At 41.5% G+C, this 20,700-nt stretch overlaps 1 protein-coding gene across 1 annotated transcript in view; it reads left to right on the top strand.

Annotated features, from left to right (window-relative positions):
- The first annotated feature begins 10,284 nt into the window (after nt 1-10,284).
- LOC111158909 (proline rich 16) overlaps nt 10,285-20,700 on the top strand; it is a 198,276-nt gene continuing 187,860 nt past the window's right edge. Inside the window, exon 1 of the mRNA XM_022521233.1 lies at nt 10,285-10,553. Within this exon, the coding sequence (XP_022376941.1) occupies nt 10,395-10,553 (159 nt within the window). The 5' untranslated portion in view covers nt 10,285-10,394. The remainder of the gene's footprint in view (nt 10,554-20,700) is intronic.

Below are 20,700 nucleotides of genomic sequence, written 5' to 3'. Positions count from 1 at the left end.
CTAATCCTGAAATTCTAAGATTCTCTAAAATGTCACTGTAATGAGTGTTTTACATTAGGGTACAAACACCTGCTTATTTTATGACGTTGACTATTCTGACACATGAACTCTGATAATAATATCTGGTCTTTAAATGGTATTATCATTTATGTACACACCTGAACTCTTCAGGAAAATAACACAGACGACGACCACTTGGTTTCCTCTTAGGTGAAACATTCCTCTAGTTTATTTTTTCTTCAGCCTAGCAAAATGCATCATTCCCAGATTAGGCATGACTTTTAAGTATATTTCAAAACCTATTAGAATGAACTCTTGCAAATGACGTAGACTCAAAATCTTAAAATCCAACTTGACGTCTTTTACACCAATGTCTCGAATCAGTTGCCAGAGCCTGTAGCTGATACCGCCTTCTCACTCCTGAAAAGCCTATGGATTATTTCCAATCCAGCCTCATTATTCCTCCCAAGTGTACGCCCTGAGGCTCTATCCACTGGGCGTCCAAGGCAAACATCCTAACTGGATTACTGACTGTCTTTCTCTCTCTCTCTCCCTGCCCATTTCTGTCCATTTCAGAACACTTTAACCTTCAACTTCAGAGCTTGTGAATTGCAAAACCCCAGAGAGCATTGTGCACATACACACTGTGTGTACTTGCCAGACTCCACGGTTTAACTCACATGCTCTCTAAGAGATGACACCCTCTTCATGTAATTATAGAACTCCTCCTAGGTGGGTCATACCTATCTCAGAGAGCTCTCCCTGCCATCACAACATACCAGAGGCTGGATGGCTTAAACAACAGAGATTTATTTTCTTGTAGTTTTGGAGGTTGACAAGTCGGAGATTGGGATGCCAGCAGATTTGGCTCCTAGTGAGAATTCTCTTCTTGGCTTGCAGATGCCTGGCTGCCTTCGTGCCGCTTCCTGACAAGAAAGGGCCTGTCCTTGGTGCTTGTGCAGAGAGAGGCAGAGGAAGAGAGAGGGAGGTAAGGAGTTGAGGGAAAGAGGAGAAGGGAAGGGTGAGAGACAGAGAAGTATTGAGAGAGGGCTTCTTCTTTTTTTTTTTTTTTTTTTTTCAAAACTAAGGAATTCATTTTTAATGAATATGGGAAAAGAGTCAAAAGTCACATAGTATAATATACTTTTTTAAAAGTTTTGTTTAATTTTATAAAAATGTAGATGTGTTGCTCAGGAAAAAATCACTGAGAATATATAATACGTGTTTAATATATTGTTTAACATTGGGTCACTGTGATGAGAGAGGGCTTCTTCTTAAAGGGCGGTCCCTAATCCTGTCATGAAGGCCCTTTCTCATGACCGCAGGTAACCCCAGTTACCTCCCAAAGGCCCCATCTCCAAATAACACTGGGCTTAGGGTTCAAACATAGGAATTTTGAGGGAACAACAAACAGTCAATAACACTGGGCTTCAGCAACCCCCCCAGATTGATCTCCTCACATGCAAAACACATTCATTCCATCCCAGCAGCCCCCAAAATCTTAACTTGTCCCAGGATCAGCCCTACAGACTCAAGTCCAAAGTCTTATTCCGGTATCATCGGAATCAGGTATGGGTGAACCCGGATGCATAATTCATCCTGAAGCAGAACTGCTCTTTAGATGTGAACTTTTTGAAACCAGACTCATGGTTACTGTGCTTCCAACATATGGTGGTGGCACAGCCATAGGACAGACATTCCTATTCCAAAAGGGAGGAATACAAGGAAATGGGGATCGGTCCCCAGCAAGTCCCATATCTAGTAGGGCAAATTTCATTTCATCAGATGTTAAAGCTCGACAATATACCAATCCTTTTTGGTTCAGTGCTCCACCCTACAGGTCGGCAGGGGCAGTCTTCCCACCTCTGTGGCTCCACTGGGGGCATTACACCCCTAAGGCCATGGGCTGCCTGGCCCTGTGGCTTTGCGAGAGGGACTCATCCCCAAGTCTTTGGTTGAACCCTATCCAATCTGTTAAAACCAAGGTGGTGTCGCAGATGAACTCTGAACTGCCTTTGGTCCTTCTTCCCCTTTCTTGAAGGAGAGTACAAGTTCATACCCTAATAACGCTATGACCCAATCCTATAGGATCTCACAAGTCAGACAGACTTCCTTTACTTCGTCCCATCTCCATCCCTTTCAGTTCAAACTGGGTGTGTTCAATTTATATAAGCCTAGCTGTACCTTTGGTGTTTTCTTTGGAATGCACTTATTTATTATTTATTTTTGCAAAATGGTCAAGCTTATAGTTTTCTTAATGTTTAAGTCCCGGTTCCTTTTTTACCTAATAATTCCTCCTTCAATTCATCTCTCTCTCCTTGAGTTACACTGTAAGCAACCAGGAGGAAGCAACTGTTCCTTTGATGTTTTGCTTAAAAATCTCCTCTATTAAATATCCACTTGCATCGCTCCCAAACTCTCCCTCTACAAAACAGGAAGAGTACCAAAAGGATTCAAAGAAGTCCTTTGCCCCTTTATAACAAGGATCGCCTTTCCTAGTTTCCTTTTTTATTTTTTTAAGATTTTATTTATTTATTTGAGAATGAGAGTGAAAGAGCGTGAGCACAAGCAGAGCTGGGGCAAAGGGAGAGGGAGAAACAGGCTCCCCTCTGAGCAGGGAGTCTGATGTGGGACTTGATCCCAAGACCATGGGGTCATACCTGGGTCGGATAACTGACTGGGCCACCTAGCTGCCCCTCCTCCAGTTTCCAATATGATGTTCCTTATTTCCATCTGAGACTCACCAGAATGACCCATCATGTCCATATTTCCACAAACATGCTGTGCACGAGTATTTGTACACTCTCTAAGAGGATGGAGCCTTGCTTTCTAACTCTCTTCTTTCTCGGTTCCGACCAGAATAGCCCTAATATCCACAGTTCTAACATGAACCTCAAAACCCCTCTAGCCTCCTCCCCTCACCCAGCTCCAAAGCTGCTTTCACATTTTTACATATTTTTTCCAGCTCTGTCCTCCTTCTCAGTGTCAACATCCATCTTCAACTATGATTTGACTCAGTTATCCCACTTCTGGAAATATATCCAAAGGAAATGAAATCAGGATTTCAAAGACTTATCCATACTCTCCCATATTTACTATAGCTAAGATATGGAAACAACCCAAGTGTTATTCAACAAACAAATGAGTAAAGAAGATCTCTCTCTCTCTCTCTCTCTCTCTCTCAGTGGAGTTTTATTCAGCCATGATAAAGAATCAAATGCGGGGCGCCTGGGTGGCTCAGTTGGTTAAGCGACTGCTTTCAGCTCAGGTCATGATCCTGGAGTCCCGGGATCGAGTCCCTCATCGGGCTCCCAGCTCTACAGGGAGTCTGCTTCTCTCTCTGACCTTCTCCTCGCTCATACTCTCTCTCACTGTCTCTCTCTCAAATAAAAAAAAAAAAGAATCAAATGCTACCATTTGTGACAAGTTGGGTCAATCCTGAACTAAGACAAATCCCGAAATAAGTCAGACAAAGACAGAAACTGTGTGGTATCAATTAAATGTGGAACCTTTAACAGCTGAGCCTGTAGAAAGAGACAGTAGAGTGGTGGTTACTAGTGGTGGGGCCTGGTGAAAAAGGGGAGATGTTGGGCAAAGGGTGCCGACTTTCCATTATGAGATGAGCAAGTTCTGGGGATGTAATGGTGCAGCATAGAGACTGTAGCTCATGACACTGTATTACAGTCTTGAAAGTTTCCCAAAGAGAAGATTGTAAATGTTTTCACTGCAAGAAAGAAATGGTAATCATGAGACAGGATGAAGGTGGTCAGCGGCCTTTGTTTTACGACATCTTTGAAACCACCACACTGTACGCCCTAAGCTTACATAGCGTTATACGTTGCATATCTCACTAGAGCTGGAAAAACTAAACAAAACAAAATCTATCTTAGTCTGGGCTTCCATAACAGAATACTATAAGCTAAGTGACTTAAAGAACTGATACTTCTTTTCTCACACTTTTGGAAGTGAGGAAATCCAAAATCAGGGTGGCAGCCAATTCAGTTCCTAGGGAGGATTCACTCCCTGGCTTGCAGATGTCTGTCTTCCCACAGTGGCCTCACATGGCCTTTCCTTGGTGCACACTCCTAAAGGAGACCTCTCTCTCTTCCCCTCCTTATAAAGCCACTAATTCCGGGGCACCTTGGTGGCACAGTGGGTTAAGCGGCTGATTCTTGCCTTTGGCTCAGGTCACGATCTCACAGTGGTGGGATTGAGCCCCTTGTCGGGCTCCATGCTCAGAGCAGAGTCTGCTTGAGTTTCTCCCCCTCCCCTCCCTCCCCTATGTTATTTCTCCCTGCCCCCCAGAATAAATAAATGAAATCTTTAAAAAAAAAATAAAACCAGTAGTGTTATTCTGAGGTCTCACTTTCATGAACTAATTTAAGTCTAGCTACCTCCCAAAGGCCCCATCTCCAAACACCATCACACTGGGGAGTGAGCCTTCAACTTAGGAATGCATTGGGGACACAAACATTCAGTCTACAACAATATTATTTGAAGCTTGAGTTGAGGCTTGGGCCAAAGCACTAAGCAAGTGGGATTAAAAAGTACAAGCAGCATACCAATTAGAGTAGTAGCTTCTTTATGGACCCCAATTATTGTATCAAGGTCCACAAGCTCAGACTGGCAGGGTGTCTAAGTCCTTATACTCAGCATTATACAGAATGCCTAGACTCTTTGCAGAGTTGGGTCATCCCATGCCAGTTTTCAGACGAGGAGCTAAAACTTCATATTCTAACTGGCCATACACAGTGGATGACCTTGCTGACCATCTTGTACCTGGAAGGACCCCGCTTTATTTTCCTGAAGGCCAGAATATTCCATAAATAGAGGGAGGGGTACAACAGCTGCTAACTTCTCTGTCCACCTTGATTTTATGAAAACCACTAATTCCTCCCGGCTCACTCTTACTTGCTTTCTTGGGGTAGGGGGGAGCAAAAACTAAGACAAAAACCTAAGGATCCTGAAACGTACAGCAATAGCTATCACCAAGTACTTATGAAAATTAATTGGGTGCGTGAATGATGGAGTAGAATTTTCAATGATCTTAGGGCTAGGAGGGTGTATTGTTTTCTATGCAATGATCAAGTTTGTGTTGGTTGTAGTTGAATCGCCTTCTAGGGAACGAGGTAGCTAAGCTGTTAAATGGTGCACCGTGGCAGGTGGCCAAGTTTTAAAAACACCTCTTTGGCACATCTGTAAGAGTCCCAGAGTACCGAAAGTCTCAGGTTCTCTCTTCACTTGGCCCAGAAGTTTGAAGCTGAGAGGCAGAATGGGATGTCAGGCACGGGTCCCAGGGATTCAGGGTGAGTGGAAACTCCTAAAAACGGGTAAAGGGAGTAATTGTTTCACGTGTTCTGGGGCAGTTGAGCAGCTCTGGGCCACTGAGGTCTTCCAAGCTGGAACCTGAGATGGGGCTGGATGAAGGGTTCTTGGTATGGGTAAACCGAATGCCCAATGGCAGACTTGAATGAAGCTGGCTTCCAGAAGCGAGAACAATGAAAAGATATTAATCTCTAAGTGTCAGAAAGAAGTTATGTGATCCCGTTGAGGTCTATATGGGGGATACCTATTGTTTTTATATTCCCAGGGGCACGTCTCCTCTTTTGGTGGTGAAATAGGGCACTGGTGCAGGCAACTTGATCCAAGTTGGGCCAGTCATTAAACGTCCTCACCCCAGTTTCCTTACCCAAGCCTTGCTAACTCCTACGGTGTCTTTCTTTCTGTGAATCTGTAAATGATTTTGCTTCTTGAAAACACTTTACTTCCTTTTTTTAATTATTATTTTTAAAACAGTTAACTTATTTATGAGAGAGAGCAGAAGAGGGAGGGAGAGAGAGAGAGAGAGAGAGAGAGAATGAGAATCTCAAGCAGATTCCATGCTGAGCAGGGAGCCCAGGACCCTAGGATCATGACTTGAGCCCAAGGCAAGCACTTCACCCACTGCGCCACCCCCCAGGTGCCCCCAAAACACTTTACTTCTGTGTAAGAAAATTATCATACTAGACGGGCTTTGGTGGAATAACTTGTTTTACTGCCACCTGCTGGAAAATCATAGTAATAAGTATACAAGTGCATGCCTTTTCTGTAAGAATGGCACAACCCTGCTCTTAGCTTTACACCTTACCCGGTAATGGCAATGGGCTGAGGTGTCCATACCCTGCGCTAGCCCTGTCAGAGTCTTCTCCCGGAAGCTTGCTGTGATGGTCTTTTTCTTTTCTAGTTGCCACGTAGTGAAGATGGGAGCCTGGACTTACCAGGGACCTCATTTTAACCTTATGTAGAAATGAGCTTAAGAGAAAGTAACAATCCACAAAAAGGCGGTGGGATACAAGGACAGAAAGAAGTAGTGCCAATGATCTTAGAATTTCTGGCTGCAATCCTAGGTGAAGATATTCCTGTCTTTAACCTTTCTTCGGTTTGGCTCTGAAACAATTTCCTTTGTTGCGTTAGGCAAAGTTCAGTTTCTGTCACATGGATAAAAAGTAAAAAACAGAAAAACAAAACAAAAGCCAAGTATATATTGACTTCGGAGATCAAGTGAAATTAACTGATTGCAGTTGGGAAACAGGGCAAGATGAGATACTCTGAGGTAATCTCAGTTTTTATATTCGAGTCCTATGTGGAATTACCTAATTGTTCCTACTAGGACTATGTCTGGCTAAACCTAGTTGCTCCTCTGTAGTTTGGATTCTTGCCTAGAGCAGCCATTTAAAAAGTATTTGTTGAATTAAATTAATCTCAAAACACATCGAGACGGACAACACTTCATTCAGTATTTTATTTTCTTCTCCGGTATTTATTGAGCAGGTGCCTTGCAAGAGACACGGTTCTACGTAGAAAACTTCCACTTATATTCTCAGATCACATTTTGTAAACCAATATGCGTTTATCAGTAGAAGCTAGAGGTCATGCCAAAAGCAGTTGATAAGGAGACTCTTCTCCAGATAAACAGAGACCACTCCAGCAGAAGTATGGGTCAACACAGAGTTCTAGTTCTAGTTTCTTCATCTTTTCAAAGATCTCTAATAACTTTATTAGATTTTACAAACAAAAATAAATTCATATGAAAGAAAAAAAAAAAGAAAGAAAACCAGAAGTCTCCATTAGGAGTGATGTTATGTGATGCCTATCATCTGTTGTTTGAGAATCAATGAGCATTGTTAAGGTAATAAATCAGTAAGAGCCACTGCACCAAAATGGGACAAAGTATTTTGGGAATATTCTTGAATTCCTAATGAATTCAGAATTATGTCAGTGTCATTATATTTCCTGCACATCAATTATTAGGGATCGATTGCAATAGATTACACACACACACACACACACACACACACACACACACACACATGCCCAAGAATACTGATAAGTGCTTGTAACTAAAAAAACAACCACTAGATGATCTCCTATAATTATCCAATCCTTCTTGCTGCAAAACTCAGAAAACATAAAGACACAGAATAAAATGCTGGGTGTACAATCACTTCTGTGAATAAGACCTTACGTTTTTTTAGAAGTATGTTTTTGTGTCTAAGTTTATAAGTGATGTGTCTAAGTTTATAAGTTTATAAGTTTATAAGTGATGTCTAAGTTTATAAGTTTATAAGTGTCTAAGTTTATAAGAGTATGTACCCATTTGTAGCTAGTGCTCATACATAAACAAATTTATGGACAGATTTGTCAGAAATTTTACTATGTGTCACTTCTGCTCTGTGGTCTCTGTAATTTGGCTTTAAAACATCATATATGAAGCTTTGACAGTCCAGGATGGGCCAAAGCAATGAATGATTTATTTTCCATAAGGGTTAAAAATAAAAAGTAGAAAGTAAATACACACACACACACACACACACACACACACACACACACAGAGAAAATATATTTATATATAAATATGTTTGTGTCCTTCTTGTGTGTATGTCATTTTCTTCTGCTTTCTTTCCCTCAGTATTTTTTAACTATGTAAAAGTTTCTTCTTTAGAAATATTTTACCCATACCTGCTTAATAATTGGAAGATAGTGGTAGCCACAACTGCTTGGGTCCTATAAGCTTTTAAGTTTGGGTTTGGAAGTCAGTTTTAACTTTTCCCCTTTCAGTTCACTCCATGCTGTGTTCCAATATAGACATAAATAGAGGGCCGCCATTATTTAAGAATAAACTGATATGGGTGTGAATGGTGTGTTTCAGAGCAAAAATTATGATTCAGTTCTGAGCCAGAATAGTTTTGTTCATTAATAGCAATGGAGACCATAGGACAACAGATTTTTTTTTTTCACATCTTTAGTGAAGGTGAATCAGAGTAGCATGGATATATTCTTACATAACAAGAATATTATTTTGTCAGTGGGAGGGAAAATACCACTTCCTTTCATCTCCAGTATTCTTGCCTAAAATCATTATTCTTTGAATTTAGGGGGCTTTTGTATTTACTTGCAGTCAAACATTCAAATCTAGAGGAAAAGCACTTTTTCTTTTTTTCTCATATAATTTCCTGCCATTTCTGACCATTTATCTTTATTCACATATGAAATAAGAGTCTCAATAAAAATTAGAAATTTTTAGTGGGACAGTTTGTAAAGCTGATATAATTATTTTTACTGTTATATCTATATAATATAAAGAACCTGCAGAAGTAAAGGAATTTAGAAAAAAAAATCTATTTTCCCCAACTCAGAAACCTTAAACATATTATTTATTTAACACTTTTAAGTTTTTCTTCTTTTTTCTCCTCTCCAATTTGCTTACTGCACACTGGTTTCATTATTCTTTCTTTATTTTAATTATTCCCCAGTAGCCTCTGCTTTCTTCTTTGTCGCCTGATTTTTCAATGTATTTTTCAATGCTGTTACTGTTTTGACACCATATCTAAATTTCTGTTTTCTTCTGTTGCCTCTTTTTTTTTTTTTTTTTTCGTATTTCATATATGACTTCCAGTGATTTTGTCAAGATAAATTGTTCAGAATTAAGACTGACTGACCGCGGTGGGCTTAAGGAACTCAGAAGAACTGTCAAGATTTTCTTCAACTCTAGAAGCTTGTTGGAGCCACCTGGGGTGTGAGAAGGAAGAAGCAAGGGACCTGGGAAGGCATGACGAAGAGGGGACGCCTATTAAAATAATGATTTGGAGTAGTGTGCGCTGAAGACAATAAAGTACAGCCTTCCTGCCAGGTCAGTAGCTAATAGCCCATGGGTTTTTTACTAAGGAAATTAAAACTTTAGCTAATGAGAATGGGAGCCACCTACTGAGAATGAAACTGAAGGCTTCCTATTAACTCCCGTCCCTGGGTCCTTTTGACAGAACAGTCAGAAAGTTATTTCCTATTTAGTAGCAAAAGGCTTGAAATGGAGATTTTTTTAAAAAACCGATTGAAAAAAAAAAAAGTTGTAGGCACTCTTCTTATTCAACTCCCCTAAGAAGAGATGCGGACAGCTTATTCCCTCCCGGCTCCACTCAAAACACACATGGGCATAGGTCACGAAAACAGTTAAAAAAAAAGAAAAGCGGAGCTGTCCCAGATAAGTACAGCCAAGATGACTCAGACAGTCTCCCCGGGGAATTTTTGGTGTGAAGACTTGAAATTAATAAATCCGCTGTTAGTTTTGTGGAATCAGCAGGATTAGGCAAACTCTTTCAAGAGTATTGGTTGAACTTCATTATTCCAGGGGGCGAGGGCTCATCACTTATGCACATCTCTCTCTCTCTCTCATGCAGAAGTAGGCACACCTCCGTTTAACTCGCAGGTCACTAGGAGAGTGACTGGAGGCCTTCTGAACACACTCTGGTCCTGGGTAAACACCTAGGGTAGCTTTTCTGCCCCCTCCCCCCGCCCCCAAATCCAACTGCCGGCCCTACTGTGTTTCTTTGCATGTTGTCACCAAGTGCGCCGGGGCTCCATGGCTCTGCCTGCGGGCGAGAAGGAAGCCAGCGGGGCTAGCCATGAGAAAGCCCACCTCGGGCTGCGGAGACGAGGGCAGCTCAGGTTCGAGGCCGGGGCTGGACAGGGCGTGGAGCGGGCTCCGGGCTCGCGGGCGCCCAGGTGCGGGGCCAGGGCTCCCGGAGGGCCGGGCGGCGAGGACTGCAGCTGGCAGCCCCGGGCGCGGCGGGCGGGGAGTGAGCGCGTGTGTGCGCGAGAGCGGCGGGCGGCGGCGGGAGGAGGCGCAGGCGCGCTGCTCGCCCGTCTGCAGCCCCGCGCGGAGCTCCGCGTCTCGGGGAGTTGATGGCAGCACCACGGTGCGGCCGCCCTGCCGAGCGCCGAGCGCAGCCACCCGCCGCTGCCCAAGGAGCGTCCAGGATGTGGGGGGATCGGGGCGGCCGCAGCAGCGCCAGGGACGGGGGCGCGCAGCAGCCTCCGCTCGCCCGCCTGTGCTGACCTGCCTCGCCTGCCCCCAGAGAATGTCAGCCAAGTCCAAGGGGACCCCCTCCTCGTCCTCTCCAGCCGAGGGACCGCCGGCAGCCTCCAAAACCAAGGTGAAGGAGCAGATCAAGATCATCGTGGAGGATCTGGAATTAGTCCTGGGCGACCTGAAGGACGTGGCCAAGGAACTTAAGGAGGTGAGAAGCGCGGGGGTGGGGAAGGAGTTCGTCACCTTTTGCCCCCTCGGGGTTCCGGTCCCGTTTTCATTGGGGACCGCCCGTTTTCTTAACTCCTGGAAAACTATAGAAAGACGCCCGCAGACGGACTTTCTTTGCTCGGGCGACTCCGGAGAAGAGTTGTTGCACTTTTTTTTTTTTTTTTTTTTTTTTAATCAGGAGGAAATCAACTAGTGTTTTAATCGATGGACCTGGGACGGTGGGAAGGGCGAACGCGTGCGTGTCTCGGTTTCTGTGTGCGTGTAATGTCCGGGAAGGGGGCCCACTGGGGGTGTGTCGACAGAGGAAGAAATGAGCAGCCGGGCCAGAGCGTGCAAAATGCTCCTGTCCTGCCCTCTTGCTCCCCCAGAGTCCTTTGGCAAGTCGCTCCTTGCCTGGCAATCTCCCCAAGCCGGGGCTGGAGGGGGGCCGGGTTCCGGGCCCTGGGCCAGGCCGGGGAGGGCAGCCCAGGGGAAGCTTGGCTCCGACTCCCCTCCCCGCCTCTCGAGCCCGGCTGGAAGGAAGGCGACCCGGGCGGCAGGCAGGGGAGACCAGACTTGGGGATGGGGGGGTGGCGTCTGGGACTTTCTCACTTTGGCAGTTCCTGAAGCATCCTCAGCTCTCCGAATGCCGCTCCCAGTAACTCCGGGCCTTACCTCCACCCCATCTCCTTCCAGCCTCCCATCTTGTAGACACTTGGCATTGAACCTGGGGCGCGTCGGTGAGCGTGTTCGTGTGTGTGGTGGGCGTGCAGCAGGGTCTTGCCACTTGCGTCCTGGTTCTTGGGAACCGGACTGCCTCGTTCTTTCCCGCTCCCCCCTCACCCTGACCCTCCGTTCCACGTGTGCCCTCCCACCCCTACCGCTGTGATTGGGATCCAAGGAAGCCAAGGCGGTGCCGGGGTTGAGGCTGCGTAAGTCAGGCTGCTGCTCCAGGCGGCGGGGGTGGGAGGAGGAGGGCCGGGTGGGAGAGGTGGGGTCTCCCGCGAGCCTGCCCCTCCGGCAGCGGGTGGCGTCGCGGAGCTGGTGGCGAAGTCCGAGCCCACCGTTCGGCTCGCGAAGGCTGGCTGGTTTGGCTCTCGGTCAGGGAGTCCGCACCCGCAGTTGTGCGAGAGCGAAGCCTGTAACTTCTAAGGTGGTGGCCGCGGTGGGGAAGGGAAGGAGTGGTACATACTCGAGGTCCAAAATTGTATTCCTGTTTTCTGAGGCCAAGGGGGAGGAGACTGGAGGGTGGTTTGGATGCCTGGCCTCTGGAGATGAACCTCCTCTGTCCAATTTCCCATACAAACGCGAAGAAAGAGTCCCCTTTCCACCCCCACCTTCCCCAGCCCAACTCCCCTGCTCCCCGGATTTCCCATCACCTCTAGGAACCGAGCTCCGCATTTGTTACCAAATGAAAACCTGTGAAAATGGCCCATTCAGTGGCAGGGTTGGGTTTGCCAGTGGCTCATGCCATTTCTGCAGGTTGTTCCAGAGACAGAACGTAATTACCACTGAGGTCCTGAGAGTGGGGACTGACACAGATGATGGGTGCAAGGATCTAACTTGTCCGTGTGCGCAGGGCATCCGTGGGATCATTGCTTCACAACTGGTTGACAGATGGCGAGGCTATGCATTGCAATTCAAGTCTAAAGATGCTATTCTTTTCTTCTTTGTTATTCTTTTATTTGACATCTTTGGCAGGCTGTGTTTCCATCTGAAACATTATGGCGTTTTAAAAAATGAGCAAATTTGGGCCTGCTCCCCTTGGCAGAACTGTGCTTTATAGTAGTTGAGGTTTCTACCGTGGGGGATGTGGGAAGCCTACATCAGCAAAGTAAGGTGTTTGTTGTCTTGGGGAAGAGGCTGAAATTAAGAGAAAGGCAGTCAAAACTCTGCCTCTGTGGGCGCATACTTCCTTATATTATGATGTGTCACTCCACTGTCTATTTTAGACAGAATAAATAAGGAGGAACTGCAGAGTCCTGGTTCTGCTGGGGCTCATTATCTTGTAGACATCTGGAGACCAGGTAGATCTAGGGTGAAAACTTTTAACCTCCCTAGGGCTCTTCATTAGAATCACGAAGAGGTCAGTCAGGAAATCTGCAGATCTCTCACTCTTTCTGTGTCTTCTTTTATTTGAGCCTTCCCTAAGGGCAAAAACAAAAACAGGTCATTTACAAAACGTATGGGGAAACGTAAATAATGTAGAACCAAGTAAAAGAAAGGATCTATCTTCTGGACAGATTGAGAGATAAAATTTTGACTTAATGCTTTGGGATCTTTGATTGGCGGCCAGGGCCTGTTTGTGGAAAAATCTTACCCTGAGAGTGAAATTTATGAATGATAAAGGCTGTGATGCGGTTGCTAATTACTTTCTTGAGGCTATCATTGTCCTAGGTTTGCACATGGAGTTATGTCTACTAAGGCCAAATCTCAGAACCCTGGCCTTTTATATAATGTGAATGATAGTTATTTTGAGAACAAGTATTTATAGGGTATGTTTAACTTATGACATCTTGCAGTTGTCCAGCATTTATCTTTTTAAGATAGTACTGCACGTGTGATTGAACATGCCTTTGATGGAGTTTTGAATGGAGGGGTAACTTAAAACTTTGTAAAATCGCAGAACATGTTGGTCTCTGTAGCTATGACTTGCAGCTCTGAACCTCACTCTTCATCAATTGTTACATTCAGTATTCTGGCACCTTGCCACTGGTATGTATTAAAAACATAAACTGTTATATGCAGAATTCTAATTCCTTTATTGGCAATGCTGTGCCCTTAGGCCATGCCATATCTTGACATAAATTAGCAGACTGTTCTTATTAACTTGGAGCAGAAATTAGAAATTTTTTAAAAAGCTGATTATGACTAGATCACTATGTTAGTCACTGTATGGTATTTGTTTTTCTTTTTTGCTTCTTCTATTCTAAAATGCAATATCCTTTTTTGAATATTCTTTTTTTTTTGCATAAATTCTGCACCAACAGCTTTAGACCTTTGAGGTTATTTCAAAATGGCTTTTTCTTTTTAGAAGTTCTCTGGACTTGAGTCACCGGAATATTCGGGTATTGGAGTAGATTCGAACATAATAATAGCTGCTCGAAACATTGTACTAATTAGAACAAAACTCTGCATTATACTGAGTTATGATTAGTTATTTACTCATCCACTGCTTCATCATTCACAATTGGATTATATATTGGAAGATGATGAACAGCATTTTTGCAAAGTCTAAGGGCAGTTTTATTCGATCCTCAGCATTCAGTAAAATCTTAAATAACATGTCTTTTCAGAAATAATAAGGGTCTTTTGATCTTCTGTAGTATAATGGAAAATCCTGAAGTATAATTCAACATATTTATTCAGTGCCTACTATGTGCCAAGTACTATATTATCTTTGTATGACTACCAAAATGAGCAAGTTGTAGATTTTGGTCCCAGTGAACTCAAAGCAGTAGCTTGGGATGCATTTTTCCTGTCTTTGAACATCAATAATGTGAAAAGGCATTCTTCTTAGTGGCCACTCTGACTCTGATCTAACAGGCTTGAGAATAAAAAACAGAATTGAGAATAAGAATTAGTGTATGTAGATTATACGGTGACATTTGCCATGTACTTAGTAAGATAGTCAGCCTTTGGTGAAGAAAGAAGCAGCTTAAAAACAATGGTAAGGTAAGAATTTTAAGGAACTTACAATTTACTTAGATTGTCATGATTAATACAAGTAGATCAGTGCCCTACACAGAAGATCACATATCCGAGTCCTACAGCTGAATATTGGAGTTTCTCATGAAGGATAAATCCTTGGGGGGATGAATAGTCAAAAAGAAGATTTTAGGGGCGCCTGGGTGGCTCAGTGGGTTGGGCCTCTGCCTTCGGCTCAGGTCATGATCTCAGGGTCCTGGGATCGAGCCCCGCATCATCCGGCTCTCTGCTCAGTGGGGAGCCTGCTTCCCCCTCTCTCTCTGCCTGCCTCTCTGCCTACTTGTGATCTCTGTCAAATAAATAAATAAAATCTTAAAAAAAAAAAGGAAGATTTTAGATCTTTGAGATGTGGGTATAATTGGAAAAGAGTAGAGAGGGGAAGGAATTAACAGGAAATAGCATTGTTACATACAGTAATAATACAGTATTATTCCATGATGCTTTTTTCTGCACATTAAAACAAATTGGGGTGAAACTCTAGAGTTTTAGGGATGAAATTAGCCATTACTGGCTTATTAGATGTGAGTATATCTTTTTTTTTTAATTATTAAGAAATGTAGAAAAAAGAGTCATTACTCTTTAAAAATAGTTGTCAAATAATCTGATATCTTTGGGTACCAATGTGCCTGTTCTTTTAGGAAGATCTCACTGGTGAACTGTTTTGCCTCAAATGTTAGTGTTAATATGGTATCGCAGATCTTATTGGTTAGACAGAGACTGGAATATGTAGTAAAGAGCCTTTGATTTGGGAACAAAATTCATTGCTGCTCTAGCTATATTCTCTTTTAGTTTTGACTGATTATAACTTTGAACATGTTTGTAGTGTTTCATTTTACAACTTGAAGTAATCACACTGCTAATGGGTTGAATATATGCATATATTATTTATTTGTTTAATAAACTTAATTTATTAAACTTAAAATATTTGATACATATAATTACATGTGTCTGTATATATGTGTGCGTACCTATGTATAAAATTATGTCTATATAAAATTTATTTATTTATTGCTAAGCTTTGTGAATACATATGTCTCTCAGAGAGGACTCAGTTAAGATGAATTATTCTTTCTGTGCCCTAGACCAACTCAGTGGTCAGATTCCTTAGGTGGGAAGTTAGGTCAATACTGTGCCTGTGGATTGGTAAACACCCATGATCTTCCTTATGAGGTCATACAGGGAAATAAATTAAACTTAAGTTTAATTTTGAGGGGCACCTGGGTGGCTCATTTGCTTAAGGGACTGCCTTTGGCCCAGGTCATTGGGTTCCCTGCTCAGTGGGGAGTCTGTTTCTCCCTCTGACCCTCCCCCCTTCTCATGCACTCTCTCTCTCTCTCTCATTCTCTCTCTCAAATATATAAATAAAATCTTAAAAAAAAGTTTAATTTTGAGAAGTTTGAAAATCCACTAGAAATGATCCATTTGGGGACTGATGAAAACAGAAGTCATAGAATTAACAATTAACTGCAAAATGTTTGTTTTTAAATGTTTTCTGCTTTTTAAATGGCTTTGCTGAGTGAAGTTCTGTAGTTTCTTGCTTTAGGAAATCCTACCAAGTATTCTTTGGTGAATAAGTCCATGCATATAAAATTCATTACTAGAACAAATTATAGAGAATGATCTCTGGAGTATTTCCCAAGTTCTAAAGTCATGAATGAATGAAATTTCACAGTTCATTCAATCGTTGCAATAGCTGTACTTTTGCTACTTTATACAACAGTCTGCATCCTCCAACTCAAGGATATTTACCAAATGCCAAAATGTTTTTGAAATTTTTCTTGTCCTAAGCATGATGGCTTTGCATGTTACTGAAGGAGCAGAATGGTTCTGAGAAAATAAAGATAACCAGTAACCATTTTTCACTGTCTCTGTTTTCAATGCATTAAAATCATTCATGACTCAAGGGATTAGCTGATAGGAAATTCAAACAGCCTGAAGGTAATAAATAGATAATGTGCCTTAGCCAATAGTGAAGTAAATATATAATAAAACCAGTGCAATAGGTTTCATTGTTACCTGGTTAAGTTTTTCCCACCCTTACTTCTCTAAGGATCTCAGGTATGTAAATCAAAATGCAGCGGAAGAGTAATATAAGTTTGAGTAAACATATTTTCCCAAACAAATTAAACCACAGATCCTTCTATAGATCTAGTTCCTGTATAATTTCTTGGGCAATTTTTTAGAATTAGAGGGGTAAAATTCCGATAGGCTGCTGATTCAGTTCTGATTGAAATGTGCATAACTGACGTCAAGCTAAAAATAAAAGATGAGTAAACAACAAATAGTACTTTTTTTCCTCTAAAAATTTTTTTTAATTCATTTTCTTTAGTAAGATTTTTTTTTTAGAGCAGATTTAGGTTCATAGAAACATTGAAGTGAAGGCACAGAGATTTCCCAAATACCTTCTATCTCCACACATGCGCTGTGTCCCCTATTATCAACATTTCCCACTAGAGTGGTACATTTATTCCAACTGATGAGTCTACATTGATACATCATAATCCTCCCAAATCCATAGTTGAGGCTCACTGTTAGTGTTGTACATTCTACGGGTTTGGGAAAATGCATGAGGACATGTATCCATCATCATGGTATCTTACAGGGTATTTTTTATTGTCCTAAAAATCCTCCATGTTCTACTTAATCAATCTTCCCCCAAACCCACACCCATGGGTACTAGCTTTTTAAAGAACTCATTTCCTTTTTTTTTTTTCTTTCTGATTTCAGAAGTAATAGAATATATGAATACTAGAGAAAGCTTGGAAAAATCTAAAAATTATACAGGAGAAAATTAAAATTATCCTGAATGCCCAACAGAAGTAGATACATTGGACATTTTGCTGTGTTTCCTTTGGATCCTTTTGTGTGCATATTTTTAACATGGGTCAAGTCATATAAAATTATGAAACTATGCAGGGATATTTTCTCCTTTGTTGAGGAGTAGATCATAAGGATTATGTAGATCTGCTATATGTTCCCCTAATGTTGGACATTCTATTAATTTATAAATTTCTGTGGCTGTTAAATATCACAAAAACTTTTAGAGTAGCTCTGGCAATAAGAATAGCTAAAAGAGATTTTTACTGTCTGCCACGTACTCATTAAGTGTATTTGTTTGTATTAAATCTTCTGATGCCCAAAACACACATATGAGAAAGATAATATTGTTATACAGTTTTACAGATAAGAAGACAGAGGCTGGAGATAAGTCACTTGCCCAAGGTCACTTGACTTGTAAGTGAAGTAAGTCTTTGATGCCAGACATTTTAGTACTAGAGTCCAGGAATTGAATCACTCAGCTCTGTGACTTTTCTTAACTTGTTTTGTTGTTTACATTTTCTTAGAAGTCAAGAGTAGGAATTTTAGAGTTTTTGATTCATATTAACAGTCTTTCAGGGAGATTATACAAATTTTTACTCCCAGCAGCAGTATCTGTAGACAGTTTCTTTTTTTTTTTTTAAGTATGATTAACATACAGTGTTATATCCGTGTCAGATGGTCAATATAATTATTCACAATTCTGTACCTTTCTCAGTGTAGATCAGGATAAGCGAACTCTTAATCCCCTTGATCTATTTCTTCCATCCCGCCACCCTCCTCCCCTCTGGCCACCACCAGTTCTCTGTATTGAAAGAGTCTATTCTCTTGTTTGTCTCTTCTGTTTATATTCTTCATTCGTTTGTTCTGTTTATTTTTTTAACTTTTTTTTTAAGATTTTATTTATTTATTTGACAGACAGAGGTCACAAGTAGGCAGAGAGGCAGGCAGACAGAGAGGGGGAAGCAGGCTCCCTGCCAAGCAGAGAGCCTGATGCGGGGCTCGATCCCAGAACCCTGGTATCATGACCTGAGCCGAAGGCAGAGGCTTTAACCCACTGAGCCACCCAGGCGCCCCTGTTCTGTTTCTTAAATTCCACATGTGAGTGAAATCATATGGTATTTGTTTTCCTGTAACTGACATTTCATTTAGCCTTATACTCTCTAGCTCCATCCATGTCCTTGCAAATGGCAAGGTTTCATCCTTTTTATGGCTGAGTAATATTCCATTACCTGTGTGTGCCACATCTTCTTTATCCATTCATATACCAGACACTCTTTTTTAAATTTTATATGAGGCTAATAAATATTTTTAATTTTGTTTTGTGGTTTATTATTATTTTGTGGTAATAGTCATTGTTTTCCCTGGGTTACACTCAGAGTTTTGGACATCAGTCTCAAGGCAGAATTAATGAGTCAGTTAGACCTTGAAATTTGTGTTGTCCAAATAAATAGGTGCTACAGGATTACTTTTGACCTATTTAGTATTCAAAAAAATGTTAATGACAGCATTACTTAGCTTTTTTATATGACAATAGCAAATAAAGGAACAGCTAAAATGGGTGCTTGGTGATATCTAGTATTGTGTACACCTGTTTTAAATGAACTTAAGAGAATTTGAGAAACTTATTCTCTTTTGATGTTACCAAATTGTCTTGGTAACAATTTCTTTTGATGTTACCAAATTGTCCCTACATTTTTGGAGATGTATGGGGTTTCATGGCTTTCTGCGGTGACTGATGAAGAGAAAAGCTTGTTGAACTCTCTACCAGAAACCAACTTTTTGAGATGACTAACCAGGTCATGTGTATTTTTATAAACAGATTTCTCATATTGATTTTAGTGATAGCAATTTTCAGGCAACCCCTCTTCCCACGTATCAAAGGGCGATACACAAAACAACCTTTTTCTAAAATCTTTGTTTTTCCAGCATAATATGGATAAAAATATTTTCTTTATATGCAAAGTTAGTTCCTTAGGATGAAGTGCTTTAGACTAACATTTCCCGTAAGACCTGAGAACCCAGAGTAAACACTTCTTACTAAGAGACAGAAAGTGACATTAATTAAAAGGAGGTAATGAACATATCTAAGTAATGTCCAAAGTAGGCTCACAAGGTGTCCTGTCAACTAAGGACACATATTGCTTTATTTGCTATAGATATATTTTTTGTTTTTGAAGATGGAAGGACATGCAGATTTCAAAGGAATTTGGCTTTTAAGCCCCACTTTAGGTAAAAACGTTGCCATTGTTAAGGCAAAATTTATATTTATGGTCTTTGTCTTCCCTCCTCCTTTGTAAATGCCACTTCAAGTTGGTGTTTGGGATAAATGTTTACTTGTAGAATAGTGTGTGGAGATACATTACATACCTGTGCCCAATGAGTCAGTTACTACAGTGTTTGGCACACTATAAATAGGTTCTCAGATAATATATGCCATACTTGCTTGGAGAAAGCAAATTTGATGATTTCCAACAGATTTTCTTCTCTAGTACTACACGAAAGCAAACAGCTATGTTGACATTTCTTTGCCTCTTGCCTAGTATCAAATCTTATCCTAAAATTTCCAACTATATTCATGCTGCAGAAAAATACCAAGTTAAATATATAGATATGTATTATATTTATTTATATAATATTATATTATAAATATAAATAGATCATTTATTATATATAAATATATAATAAATATATAATATTATTATATTTATTCTCTCTCTCTCTCTCTCTCTCTCTCAGATCAATTACTTCCTAGCAGCAATGGTTCTTAATTTTTTTCCTCTATCACAGAGCCCTTTGAAAGTTTGACACAATCATGGATATTTCTCCTGGAACAATAGCTCATATGAAAATAAGGTTTTGCAAATAACTTAGAGAATCTTGGGGAGGTAAGAATAACACAGGAAAAGAGACAAAACAAATGACTGTGTGTTTTGTTTTGGTTTTTAATTTTTAGGTAGTTATTTGAAACCCAGCTCCTTAATAGTCAAGATTACAAGTCCTGCCTCTACAAAAAGGAAAAAAAGAGAGGGGGTGCCTGGGTGGCTCAGTCAGTTAAGTGTCCAACTCTTGCTTTAGGCTCAGGTCATGATCTCAGGATCATGAGATGGAGCCCTGTGGCCAGGTCTGCTCTGGGTCGGGGTCTGCTCTGGGTCGGGGTCTGCTTAAGATTCTCTCTCTCCTTCCGCCCCTTCACCCCCAAAAAAAACAGGAAGGAAAATTTTATGCCTTTTATGCTGGTGATGGGGCCCAGTGGATAGTTCATCAGCAGTTTCCTTCTGCTACACACACACACACACACACACACACACACACACTCACACTTTACTACTGTTGCCACACTATGAAATGCCCATGTATTTAAAGGCTAACTCTCATATTTTTTTTAAAGATTTTTTTTTTAATTCATTTGTCAGAGAGAGAGATAGAGCACAAGCAGGGGAAGAGGCAGGCAGAAGGAGAAACAGGCTCCTCACCAAGCAAGAAGCCTGATAGGGGACTCTAATGGGGACTCGACTCCAGGACCCTGGGATCATGACCTGAGCCAAAGGCAGACGCTCAACCGATTGAGCCATCCAGGCGCCCCACATTTTATTTTTTTTAAATGGTAAATGCTTGAGCAC

The sequence above is a fragment of the Enhydra lutris genome, unplaced genomic scaffold, assembly GCF_002288905.1.
Source record: "Enhydra lutris kenyoni isolate GAN:26980312 unplaced genomic scaffold, ASM228890v2 scaffoldscaffold64, whole genome shotgun sequence".
Lineage (NCBI taxonomy): Eukaryota > Metazoa > Chordata > Mammalia > Carnivora > Mustelidae > Enhydra > Enhydra lutris.
This window is presented reverse-complemented; position numbering and strand designations above follow the sequence as displayed.